Source organism: Palaemon carinicauda, chromosome 28 (assembly GCF_036898095.1).
Source record: "Palaemon carinicauda isolate YSFRI2023 chromosome 28, ASM3689809v2, whole genome shotgun sequence".
Lineage (NCBI taxonomy): Eukaryota > Metazoa > Arthropoda > Malacostraca > Decapoda > Palaemonidae > Palaemon > Palaemon carinicauda.
The window spans coordinates 6,509,326-6,523,705 of record NC_090752.1 but is presented as its reverse complement, the minus strand read 5'-3'; the positions used below and the strand labels follow the sequence as shown (position 1 = coordinate 6,523,705).

At 33.7% G+C, this 14,380-nt stretch overlaps 1 protein-coding gene across 3 annotated transcripts in view; it reads right to left on the bottom strand.

Annotated features, from left to right (window-relative positions):
* Positions 1-4,459: 4,459 nt before the first annotated feature.
* LOC137621444 (pyruvate kinase-like) overlaps positions 4,460-14,380 on the bottom strand; it is a 40,550-nt gene continuing 30,629 nt past the window's right edge. For 2 of the 3 annotated variants that reach the window (XM_068351750.1, XM_068351749.1), the window contains exons 9-10: positions 13,106-13,262; positions 4,460-4,584 (exon numbers count right to left, since the gene is read on the bottom strand). In XM_068351750.1, the coding sequence (XP_068207851.1) occupies positions 4,572-4,584; positions 13,106-13,262 (170 nt within the window). In that variant the 3' untranslated portion in view covers positions 4,460-4,571. Of the gene's footprint in view, positions 4,585-4,969; positions 5,037-13,105; positions 13,263-14,380 lie in introns of all 3 variants that reach the window. The other variant, XR_011040235.1, reaches the window with a different exon arrangement.

Sequence of the window (14,380 nt, the reverse complement as noted above, 5' to 3'; positions counted from 1 at the left end):
ATTTACAGATTTCTGTATTTATGAGATTTCTGGATATGCATAAATATCACTTCCAAAGTTTTCATTCTTAAACTTTTAAAACAATTTTATATGGCAATAGATTGATTGAGCTTTCCTGTATATTTGAAATGGGAGCCACACTTTAACAATAGTTCAAAATCTGATCACATTAATCTCTAAAAATCAGCATTTTTATAGCAATATACCTGTTACACCATTAGATTTTCAGGTGTGTAGTGTGTAATAGGGTGAACTTTAAAGTTATCCTCCCCTGCTACTCCCTTTCCTCATACAAAACCTTCCGAATTAATGAGAAATCTTTGTTTTTAAGTGTACAAAATATGTCCAAGACTCATTGGTTAATATTCTACTTGATTACCGACACTAATGAACAAGAAAACCTCACGGTTCTCTAAACAAAAATTAAACCAGGTAAATCTCCCACTTACCTTGGTGGTCTTATTCACTGAACAACATAAAACATATTGTTATTTATTAGAACGACCTCCTTTTTTTCATTTATTTTTTTCCTTATCAATTAAATTTTGATAATCTTATAACTCTTTATATCCGGATTTTATTTCAGGCCAGGCCTGTGAGAGTCAAGCTTGACTCATTGGGCTGGTAAAACTCCTTTCTTTAATAATAATAATCCACCTGAGGTCATAGGTACGAAGACGAGGCTCAATAATCAAAATAATAATTACGCCAAAACTGCTCGTAAGGAAAAACTTTGGTAATTTTGTATATTATTCCATGGTGTGATTTCGCACAAGAAATATATGAATTCCTATAGCAAATAACGTGAATTTTTCCTATAAGAAAAAGTAGTTGGAATCCTAGGTTACATTGCCATGTAATAAACTACAATGAAACCAAAACTTCATAAAGGAAGTATTTCGGCACAAACAGCATTGTGCACAAAGACTTTCAACATGAACACCATTGCATCAATAGAAATACATACAAAGTCATACCTAAGAATGTTATTTGGATAAATATATACAAAATCCATTACCTAATAAAATGAAAAACTAGGGGGTTCAAATTACAAAAGTGCCAAGTGCTTACCCTAAGTCACCAAACAAAACTTTATCTAACTTAGAACAAACTTCCTGTGATGATGACCTAACCTAACCTCACCTCGGTCTAAGTTTCCTACCTTGTCAGCCACTGGGAATCCTATATGGACCTTCATATAGCATACTTAGCCTAAATTTCTATTATATTACATATAATAAAATGCGTGCTCTGCAATACGTTAGGATGGCAAAATATCACCAAAATTCAATAAAAATTGACCGTATTTACCTTAATTTGAAGATGTATAGATGGTAGTCCTGTGTCCTCGAGTCATCCACTGGGGCAGTAGCAGTAGCCCACGGTCTAGACCTTGCAGTAGCCTAAATTTTCCACTTTGTACACACCTCGAATTTTGTTTATTTATTGTTTATTTGGTCTCGTATTAAAACAAAAAGTTATTTTTAAACCTTTCCGTATATACGATCTTGGGAAAATTCAACCATAAGCATACACCAATTTTCTTCCTTGATAGGCTTACGCTTCGCGGCAATATAACCGGAATTAACTTAGCAACATCCGGTAAAGATACATGCATAAATTGCAATAAAAACACATGATAAACTAACTCATTTCAAGGTGAAGCATTGCAAAGATTAATAGGATTAAGCCAACAATGTTTACCACTAAAATATAAAAACATTCCGTGACGTCACTGCAGTAACAGCAGGGTTACCAGATTATTTCCACTGGATTATCATACATGAACCTTAAAATTATCGTTTTTCAAACCAAAATTATCGTACACACTTTGAACAAGATTATTAAGGAGTAACATATATAGCTTATTTCAAGGTATTTTAGAATAATTGTTCAATCAAACACACACACATACATTGTATATACCCAAGGTATGTATCGTACATCGTACTGGACCCAGAATAATCGTACATGTACGATAATTATCGTACGAATGGCAACCCTGTTGCAGTGACAGTCAGCTGTCTCACTTTCATCGTCATTGGAAATCATGATCTGGGCCTAACAGCTGATAGAAAAGATAACTTCTTCCTTTAGTATCAGAGACAATTAAGGTTTTTTATTCAGTATATCAACAATTACATTATCTAAGTAATATAATTTATCTTGGCATTTTCAGTATGGAACAAGCTTTCTCATATTCTTTGATTTGCTCATATGTTTTAATATAAAACTATCTGAACCTCCAAAAGTATAAATTCACTTAAATTTAACGTATTTTGATAATACTGAACAAGTGATAATATACCATTTTACTCCATAAACTTATTCTGTTCATTTGATAGTTTGATTTTACAATTTTCTTGTAATGTTTCATTTGAAACAACGATTATTTTCAATTCTTTCTCTAGCTTCTTTTATCTATATCTTTATTTTCTTCTATAGTGTTGTGCTATTTTCTTTAAAAGTTCCCATGTGTATAATTTATTTAGTAGTGACTTAAAACTGCCTAAGAATATGGCAAAGGAAAACCATCCTTAAAGAATGGATGTTAGCTTGACTGCAACTATCATTGACCAAAAGTCATACCAATATCAAAAGTCTTCAAGAACGAGTAATGATTATTATACCTCAAAGACAGACACTTTTCGTGTCATCTCTGCTATATAATTACCTGAGTTGTCATTTGACACAAATTATGCAAAATTTTAGAGCCAGTTCATCTGAATGAAAACAGACTTGAATATATCAGCAAACCCATTCTATAGTCCATTTCTTTTAGCGAGGCAGATTTGCACTGACTCGCAACGGTGCCCTTTTAGCTCGGAAAAGTTTCCTGATCGCTGATTGGTTAGAATTATCTTGTCCAACCAATCAGTGATCAGGAAACTTTTCCGAGCTTAAAGGGCACCGCTGCGAGTCGGTGCAAATATGCCTCGCTAAAAGATATTGACTACAGGACATCTTAGTTGGGTTATATTCATAATGGCCCCTGTATGCTAGATTACATAAAGGTTTAAAAGCTGCTCATGAATGACAAAGGCAAGGGGCATTGTCAATGACCAAGAGATCGACCATATATCCATATGATTAGCTTCCAAGCTCGGACCAGGGAGGGACAGACAATGCCTGCTGATGACTCAGCAGGCAGACCTGTATGTTCCCCTTGACGCATTATCTAAAGCACACAAGGATGGTGAGGATGCAGACACTACAATAAATATCTCCTGAAATATTTTTGTTATGAAGTCTGGGACACTTGATCCGCCCCATCAACATCTTCAACAATGTTAAAAATTTTTGGCCTTCATAATTGCAATCTATTATATAACCAAGATATCTGGTCTCTCTCCCGTTCCAAATTAAAAAAAAAAAAAATCTTTTATGTATACGTCTAAAAAAAATTGAAACTTCAATTCTAGGGATTTTTTTTTTTTTTTTTCAGATTAATTAATTCTGCTATGTTCTCCAGACAGGTCTTTAGCAGTTGCCTCTCATCTTGGATATTATTAATAGACTCTTTAGATCCTTTTCCATTACTGCTTTAGTATTCAGCTTTCTCGCGAACTACTATTACTTTCGGACCTTCTGAATATAATACAGTAGTTTAATTTTTGAAGTCTATCAATTCTTTGAAGCAGGTAGTCCTAGACGAAAGTCTCATTTCATAGTTTATAATACCAAAATTGAAAATATGAACTTGAGGTATGATACCTTTCTGTGAACAGGTGAAACTGCAGAAAACCCAGCTGTTAGGCGTGCACTTGAAGTCAAAGCAAGAGGTGTTGGACAGCATGATGGAATAAAAGGAAGCAAGAAGTTAAGCAAGGTTCTGAAGGAACAATGCAAAAACCCTAAAGTATTGTACTGTCAAAAGTGAATCGCTGATAACACTACAGTACTGTACACTACTACCGCGAATATTTTCTTTATAATAAATTGTAATCAACTATTATTTTCATTACATTCTTATCCATAGTTTAATCCTTTCTTTTTTTTCCTTACTAAACTGCTTCCCCTATAAGGTATATTAGGCTCACAGCCTTTCATTTTTATCATTTATAATTGTAGTTGATAATAATATTCGTCACCATCATCTTCTACGCCTATTGACACAAAGGTCTCAGTTACATTTCACCTGTCATCTTTATATTGAGCTTTTAAATTAATACTTCTCCATTCATCACCTCCTTTACACTTCAAAAATATTTCTTTGCTTTGTTTGTGAAATATAAAACCAGAAATCCTCCAGACAAAGGCAGTGATTCTAGCTCAAACTACCCTGGCATCTTATAATAACAATAATGAGATTACCTTTCTGACTGATACTGTATAATTCAATCATTTTTGAGTTTTTCTAAGCCATTTGGTTGTTCTAAAGTTCTAAACAAACATATTTCCATAGTTAAAAGGCAGTGTTGTCTGCCAATGGTGGAATGGATGTAATAGTAAAACAAACTTAATTTTTAAAGGATAATTTATTAATATCTAATCTATTTTGCATTAATATATTCCTTGCGTTTTATCATATTTTTTTAGATTTTAAAGCTATAGACCTCCCCACTCCAGTCTTATTTGGCAGATCTGAAATAGTTGCAGGGTGCATTAGTATATGTAAATTTCTTAAAGTATATATACAATATTCATATATCATTTTTTTTTCACTAAATCATCAGAAGTTTGCTTCAAAACTTTTCTTTAATCTTATTCAGAAAAAGAAACTGTTTAAGTCACACTAAGACGTAAAATAAAAAAAACGGAGGTTATTTCAAGTGAAAACAAAAATCCTTATACCCATGCAAAGAAAAATAATTACACATACTGTAACTATAATACCCTGCAAAATATAAAATACAGAATTTACAATACCATAGAATTGCTTTTTTTCTTTTTAAGCAAAAAATATAAAGGAAAAAATTAAGGGGAAAAAATTTGAGTAAAATTATAACAAAAATCAAAATGGCTGTACCTTTGATCGATGAAAACACAGCATACCGTTTTAGGATGGAAGGGCCTGCATGCACTTTCATACAATACTGTTAGTACAAAAAAATAGATTAGGGCAAAAAATTGAATTACTGTATCCTAATTAGTAAACTGTAAATGGTCGTCTTTAGACCCGATAATACTTAATCTATTTGGTTTGGATATGAAAAAAAGTGCATATACAGTACAATGCACCTATGTATATCAACAATGATACACTATATTTTCAGTGTGGAAATAGTAGTTTATAGATGTGTTGGATTACCTTTTTCTCCAATGATGCTGTATCAGTAGGTCTGAGAATAGCTTCGGACCTTCAGAGAAAAAAAACCTTGGGCAAAATAACATTACCAGTATGCAAAGTGATTCCAGTTCTTATAGTTTGCCAAAATGAATTGGTTCCAACTAAGAACCATATGGTGTATGACTGAGAAAGACTTGTTGGCTGAAATCAAATGTACAAAGTGCAACTGGAGAGTAGAAAGCCATTATGTTCTATATCGGATAGTTGTAAAAAGTGATTCCAGTTCTTATAGTTTGCAAAAATGAATTGGTTTCAACCAAGAACCATATAGCGTAAGACTGAGAAAGACTTGTTGGCTGAAATCAAATGTACAAAGTGCAACTGGAGAGTAGAAAACCATTATGTTCTACGACGGATAGTTGTAAAAAGGTGGGATATAAAAGTTTGGTAGTAAGGAAATGAAGAGTATTGAGGAATCAGTTGCTTGCATCAAGAATTTAACCATGTTCAAAGCAAGTATCCTTTACCTCTTTATAGCTGGTTAAGGAGTCCCTCAAAGAATGTTGGATTTGATAATACTGTAATCAATTTTATTTCCAGGAAATATATTAACCATCAGGTTCCTTTTATTTCCAGTCGAGTGGCATATTTAACATTTATACATCCGTTATCCAGCTCCTTTACTAGTAATCCAAAATTGCTTGCCTCTGGTATCATCACACCAAGTTGACAAATGAAAATGAGTTAAAATTAAATAAAGTTCAAGGATCTTTATGCCAATATGAAGCCGCAATAAGGTCATTCCTTTGGTTAGGACTGTATTGTCTTAGGACGTTTCATGGATAAGACATCTCCCATAAGGTAAGAAGTAATGCTTTTTTATATGATTTTACAGTATAGTTCTGTCCATTTTTATTATTCTTGGTTTTTATGCCTAGACTATAACTTTACTATAGACTGCACAAGCATAGAGGATGACCCCAGTACTGTATTTAGGGGCATTCCAACATTATTCAAAATTTGATTCGTACCATGGCATAGGAATGGATCTCTGCTACAATCCTGTCAGACGAGTAAGACTTTGGGGCTGGTGGACTTATCCCTTTGTTTGTTAAGATACATAACATCCTTATTTCATAATTATCCAAATGAGATCTGGACTTATGTGCCTTCAGCCTGAAAGCTTACTTTATACTCTGTGCTAGAAGACCACCATTTTCTGGTGTTCAAGAAATCTAAATACTGTGTATGTATTTGGATACATACACAATACAATATGGATATTATTGTGGTTGGGCTTACCCTATATATTTTATGAATGTAAACATTTCACATCTTTTTGTATCAGTGTAGGATCAAAATAAACAATTAGTCCTCAGCTCAAAAAAAATGAAAAGCCTACAATAAACTTAAAGAATGAAATAAAAAGGTTAATGTATTACATGTATACAATATGTAACATATAAACAAGTACATAAACTGAAAACCATAAATAAAAATTAAGGGCAATCTCATAACATACAGGTCAATGTTCTACAAATAGTTTTTACGTAAAAAATGCCATTAATATATTTGAGATAATTGTTAGTTAATTACTGTACAGTAGTATAATACCCCTGCGTTATGCTAAGCATTCAGCACAAAGCCAGTTAAGTTGTTTGCTCTAGGTTTCCGATGGCTACATTTTTAAAAAATATGATTTAACTGAAAATTATTAAAATCCTGCGGTGTTCAGATATGATACAGTACAATCATATCATCAGTCATGGTGCAAAATTTTTGTTGTATTCAAACATTGCTTGTATTCATTCCTGAAGACAATTTATGTATGAACATGTTAAAATAGAAGTCATTAGAACGGCAGTACATTGCTCTATCGGTAACAGTGTCAGAGAAAAAATAAAATGTCAAAGTATAATTTCTAAGATGGTAAATTATGTATGGTCAACGGCAGTTCAGTAAAAATAATTAGACAATTTAGATAATAGCTTCCGATATACTTTAATTGCGAGCTATGTACCAGTTCTATCTATGAAAAGTATACTCGAGCACCTCTCCCCCTTATCAAAGAGGAGAATATAAAGTTCTTGTCTCTATCAACCAATGCAAATTCATGACCACTTAGGTCTACAATGTATAATTTTGTGTTAACGTAATATTAACAAAAGAATATCCATAAAGTAAGATATTTAAATGCTAAAGTTAATTATGGCAGATGGTAAATATTTTGTTAAGTTCAGTATTTCATTTATATTAAAATTTACCTTATACAGTAAAAGAAAAATAGGTTTAGATACTAACTGCAAGAGGTTGAAACTGAAAACCTAAACCATTTTTGCGTTGTTTTGTGTGAAACCTAGATTTATACCTACACCAATATACAGTAGAAATTCTTTTCCAGAACTTCCATAGTACACCTACATACAAGTCACTGCAGTAACTTGAAAGACACTCCCATTTTAGAACATTTGAATGAATTCTTGCAGTAAGTAAATGAGAGCAACTGTTCCCACAAAACTTCACATTGGATGAGATAATCTTCAAGTTTTGAATTTTAATTGACACCGATTTGTAATTAAGAAAATTAAAGGAAGACTGAAATTGGATTTCATAATTTAGATTATCGGTCAACATTAATTTTGGAAACTGATGATACAGTCCTACATAGCTCCACGATTCACTTCTCTGATTGAGCGCCATCTTTTCATTGTTATATTTCTTTAATAAATCATAATAAAATGACGGAAACATCATCTTGGAAAGTCAAGACACTTCAACATAGTGCAATGACATTGCAATTACTTATTTCAAATTGTAAATATTGCAAATTACCAGCAAACAATATTGAGAACTGCTAGACAATAGTGACAAAAAAGACTGACTGACTGACGAATTAAAATCACACGTTGGATAGGCTGTAAAAGCACCTAACAGATGTGGTTGTCCTATGCCTCCAGAGGAGGCTACTTCCCACAATGTTGATTGTTCATCAATGGTGAAGACAGTAAAAAAAAAAATCTATCCCATAAGGTTTGCGGTTTACCGTGATTCTTTAAAAATACATAAACCCTGAACTACCATATTTACGTCAGCACTTCAGGAGCCTTCAACTTTTATTAGTTGCAAAATGAGAATGCGTAGCAGGTCTCGGAAATTATTTCCCTATATCTATTATATTTAAACTGATGAACACTTACTTTACAGTTCATTTACAAATCCTATCATGGTTCCTAAACCCAACACTGACTCGATTAACTACATATTTTAATGTGATTTAGCAGGTCTCAGAAATTATTTCCCTATATCTATTGTATTTAAACTGATGAACACTTACTTTACAGTTCATTTACAAAAGCCTATCATGGTTCCTACACCCAACGCTAACTCGATTAACTACATATTTCAGTGTGTTTCAGTAAATAATTTTTTGCCTTTTCATACCCACTTCAATGTGGTGAAAAAACAAAAAACAAAAACACTAAGCAGTGATATCACTTCTTGAGGGAAAATTTAGTTTGATCAGAAGCAAAGGTATGCTAGGTTAGGCTCTACATACACCAACATGGACACATTACACCACAACTTCATACGACAGAAAACGAAAAGCCTTCTTGAATGTCAATGTGCCAAAATTTAGGTACACTGTAACTATCAAGTTCCAAAAATTCTCATCAAAAGTTGTTAACTTTGATCATATGCTAGGCTTGTCAACAGATTTAATTGCAATACTATACTTGAATTTAGAACAAGAATGATTTAAAGTCTATTACAATTTGCTATACTGTACTGAAAACTAGCAACCCATAGCGAGCAAAAACTTATGCTAGCTGGGATATAAATTACTTGCAATGCCATAAGCTCTCAGCTCAACATGTATTTCTAAGGACATCTGTTAAACCGGAACAATCAAAAACATTAACTTGCAAGGACAAAAGCCAAGCGCCAGTATCGGGGTAATTGCCTTGTTAAACTGTTGGATAAAGGATTAGGATACATGCTAACTTGCAATGATTACTTAAAATTAGGTTAGTATATATGTCTCCTGCTATTTTCATACAACATTCAGCAGTTTAGAATATATAATCAAGCTTGGAGTTTCAAGTTGTGTGTAGTAAGTGAAAACAAATATTAAAAATACCTGTATGATGGTTTGGTTCCCAAATTACTGAAAACTCACGTTAGCACCCACTACATGCAATATAAAAAGTTACTCGTAACGTAGCATTTCTTTCTGTAGAACTGTAATCTTACAGTTACAATTCTCTCTTTCAGCAGTGTGGCTAGTCCCGCATCTCAAATTAGAATGCTACTGTATTAAGTACTGAAATGAGGGTTCATTAAGTATCAAATTAAGTTTAGATTGGAGGGTTAGTTCATGATAACACAAGTTCAGTTTTCTATCAAGAAAATAAATGGGAAATTTTGTCGATAAGAATAAGCAACCAATATACAAAACTGAATAGAAAAATATATATACTAAAATACAAAAAGATTTTTCCCGTTTATGTGAAAACTTATTTACACTTATGTACAATAAAGCATTCCAACACAACTCGCACACCATTCTTTTAATACCTATAATGTACACATTTAAGAAAATTTAAAACTTGAATAAGGTTGTTATCAAATGGTAAGAGAGTACAGTTTAGTATCGTTGCTAGCTGTTTTTTTCTCAACTTTAGGAAGGAAAACCAACATATTTGAAATAAACATTATAACCCTTTATTTCTCCTCCTCTTCATTTATGTCTATGATGAGTTACTGTATTCTTGTCACCAAACATCTGTTGATATACTGTATATTTTAATACTGTATAATTTCTAGTGCAGACTTATAAAGCCACACCTCCTTTGGATACTATTCTCTCTTTTAAGAGTTCAATAGCTTTTATAAAGTACACTTTAGTACACACTCAAGGTACTGTTCACTATCTTATTTTACTGTATTCTCCGACATCAACACATATGTTGTTCCAAATTAGTGTAACATCAGTTTTATTCAGATTTAGAAGTACATTACAGTGAGGTTCTTTGGTGATAGAGACTGGTAGTTAAATATGATTTTAACAAATCTTTTTGATAATTATAATCTTTAATGTTAAATAACCTGATAGCTGTGTAAATTGAGATTGGCTTCATCATCACCTATATGCAACATGTTCCCAGGAGCAAAAATTTCTTGTGTCACGACAAGAAAAAAAAAAAAAAAAAAAAAAAAAAAGTTTCATCATATGTGCCAACTAAACCCCAAGCATATATTAAATAATAATCCTCTCTTTTGTGGTCCTGCAGTGTTTTGAATACCTTTGCACTTTTCATGTTACTTTCCTAATGATTGCTTTGTGATTGTCATATGAAAATAAGTGATGGTTATATACAAATATGTAGTTAATTCACACAAGGGGGTTCGTTCCCATTCTCCATCAACAGGGAGCTTAGTGGAACAGCTCTAGGAGTGAACTCTAGCGTCAAAGCAACCTGTGAATTCACCCTGAAGAATTATCCTACATAAGTACCAACCAGGCTTTTGTTTTTTACCAGGTCTTTGTTCTCTCAATACAACAAAGAGAAAGTACAGACTACCCTATACTTGCACGCAAGTAACTTAGGACAAATTTTGAATTAGTTTAATGCAGTGATCACTCACATCCACATTAATATCTTTAGGGGAGGATATGGATCCAGATAAAGTGTGGATCGAGGTAGGTAACCTACTTTAGGTTATCCAAAAATTCATGAGCTGACAACGGTTAGCCATTAGCTGGTGCATCCATCAAATTGATACTTACAGATTCCAAGGAAAGAGGAGTTACCATATGTGTACATTAAAATCACAATTATACCATATAGTATTAAGGGGATCACTACATTCTACTCTTAGATTTTTGTACCAATTAGCTACCCAACTCCCAGCTCAATCAGCACAAGATTGGAACCATCGCATTCCCCACTCGGGCAATTGTTCGACGGTATGCATTTTTCTTTAATAGGTGTACTTCTGATTTCATAGATAAATGACTGCAGCCTTTTCTTAGACTGAACGTCATGTGCTATTGTTTTCACGACACAAACATCTCGGCTCTACACCAGCCTCCATCCAGCGGCCCCATGTGCTATTGTTTTCACGACACAAACATCTCGGCTCTACACCAGCCTCCATTCAGCGGCCCCAGCCAATCTAATGTCTCCAGCTTGGTTACCAGAAGCAAAACAGTTCGCTGCCATTTGCATATGCATTAAGACACATACAGTACTTAAAACATCAACCCTTGCTATACAAGCTAAATTACAACTACATTATGCTACATGTAGCTAACCTACCCCTTACTATACTGCACCTTTATGGGATTTGACAGATTCTACAAACATTATTTTGGTCTTGGATTAAAGTGTCTGGTATAAACAATAAATTCTTTTATTTTGGATATTGTAAAATGAAACAAAAGTTTTATCCTTTTCAACATCTAAAACATCAAAAGGTTGTAGACAACATAATACTCAATAAATAGCCTTATCTTTAATTCATAGCACTAAGTTATTGACAGAAACTTCGTCAGCAATGACTAACAAGAATGCTAAACAGACATAGGCAAAATTCTGATGTTAAATACATTTACTTTAATTTGAGAACCTCATTAGAGAATTCCATATTGATCTTGATTAACATTGCTACTGGAATGAACTTTTGACGAACATATTCCATCTTCATCAAATGTAAGTGGTTTCAAAACTTTCATGTCCTTGGAAAGAGCTTCTAATACACAACCAACACTGGTAAAAAAAAAAAAAACCACGTTTCCCAAAAACTCTAAAACCTTGCATAACCAATGATGTTCCGAAACATACTAAACCTTGCTTTACCACCGGCGCAGTACATGGCACTATTGTGAAAGAGAACAAAGTGTAATGATTTTATCTAAGTGTATGTTGCAATTCAAAAAGGGATTTTGACAAAGGAAAAATCTATTTCTGGGGAGATACCTGTGACGCCCGGTGAAAAGAGTCCTTCCTTACACTTTTCTGATATAAATACTTCCAAATATACCAGAGAAAGTTAAAGTATGGAATGCAGAGGTTACTACCCTCGCGCGAACACCCAGTGGGCATCGTGTATAAAGCAGGGACGTGTGAAAACCACTATTCACAGGCTGTCTTCCATTTAGATAATTCCTTCATCAAAGGGAAGAGCCGTAACAGAGGCCCTAGCTACCTTACCTGCGCCACTCAACTGACGCCCGATGCTAGCGCCCTCTGATCTACATCCTTCTGTTGGACTTCGTAAAAATTTTATGTAGATTAAATAATCCTAATTAAAATCGACAAAATTGCTGAAAACCGACAACCGTGATAAAGCAAGGCTTAAGGAACATAAACTTGCAAACCAAGAGTCTATTCCCATACACATACTGACAACTTCACAAAACACAAAGGCAAGTATACAACATACTATGTACATAAGTTAAGTGGTTGTTAGTAGCAAACATCACATGGGACAGGCATAGTTCAACACTGAACGCTGCAATGATTCAAATTTACATACCACTACTTGACATTTTCAATCCCCATCAATGAAATATCCTTCTGTTCAAGGAACAGGCTCTTTCAACAGAAGTCTATGGCACATCAAGGTCTTTTTAGATTAAATTTATATTTGCAAAGCTCCAAAAATATTTTAAAATTAGTCATGATGCTATGTGCAGGTGAGGCATTTTCACATCACAGTGTTGGTTGGTTGGTTGGTTGGTTGAAAACATTTTTTTTTTTTCTGCTCCACACAGGCACCCATACCAGCAATAAAAATAAAGCATTTAGTTATCACCACCAAGCTGAAACCATCCCTTCTTGCAGTCACAAAGAAAAGAGTTACTTTACGTACAAGACGCGCATGGTGTTGGTAAATCCAGCACCCTTCTGCCATCCTGTGACAACCACAACTGGATCTCCTGACTTGATGAAGCCCCTCTGCTTACCGTATTCAATAGCATAGTCTGCGCGAGCGTTTACATCGTCCATCCAGTCTTCGACGCGTTCGGCTGTAAAATAGAAAGTGAAAAGTTCCGTCTCATTACAGTGAAATTCATTATTTGATCATTAATAGCAATTCTAAATTTATTTCCCAGATAACATTAGTGCTCTACAACACTGAATCATTACAACAGCTGGTTATGACTAAAATAAAAAGAACACATTGCAATGACAATGTCAAGTGCACATAAAACATTCTACTATGAGTGAATAACACTATTTCTATAAATATGTTGCCATTTATATTTCAGTGAACATTCAACCTGTAGATGGTCTGAAACCTTCAATATTACAGTACTGTATTGAACTGAATGCAGGCAATTGATTTGAAAAAAAAAATAAATAATCAGTCTTACTTTTAAAAGGAAAAATTGAATTTTAATAGTTTATTTCTATACCCATTTGGTGTTCGCATTACTTCCTTCTCTAAGCAGGTTAAATGCCTACCCTGACAAATAAAAAATTCCCCTTTTTCCACTTCACACTACATTTTCAAATTGAGAAATTTAATACTAAAATGTAAAACAAATATAAGCAGTTAAAACTTCTATTTATGCTGTCACTGCACACAATGCTTTGTAATCCTAATAAGAAAACCAGGCTTTTCTCAAGTAACGTATAGTGGAAACGGACTTGCTATGCCACTGAGCCGATGCCAAAATTCTCTCCAAAGAGAGATTGCTACAAAAATTAAGGTAAGTACTGTAGTTGCATACCTGATTTCAACCAGAACCTTTAAGGCAATACATCTCTATAGTCCATTTCTTTTAGCGAGGCATATTTGCACCGACTCGCAGCGGTGCCCTTTCAGCTCGGAAAAGTTTCCTGACCGCTGGTTGGTTGGAAAAGATAATTCTAACCAATCAGAGATCAGGAAACTTTTCCGAGCTAAAAGGGCATCACTGCAAGTCGGTGTAAATCTGCCTCGCTAAAAGAAATGGACTATAGATAAACTAAATACTCGAAAAAGGGGCAATATAATTTCAGAAAAGAAAATGGAAAAATTATTAGATTTAAGGGTAGACGTCTACATTTAACCGGCAATATCAATTCAGAAAAGAAAATGGAAAATGATTAGATTTAAGGGTAGACGTCTACATTTAACCAGCATTGAGAATGCAATACA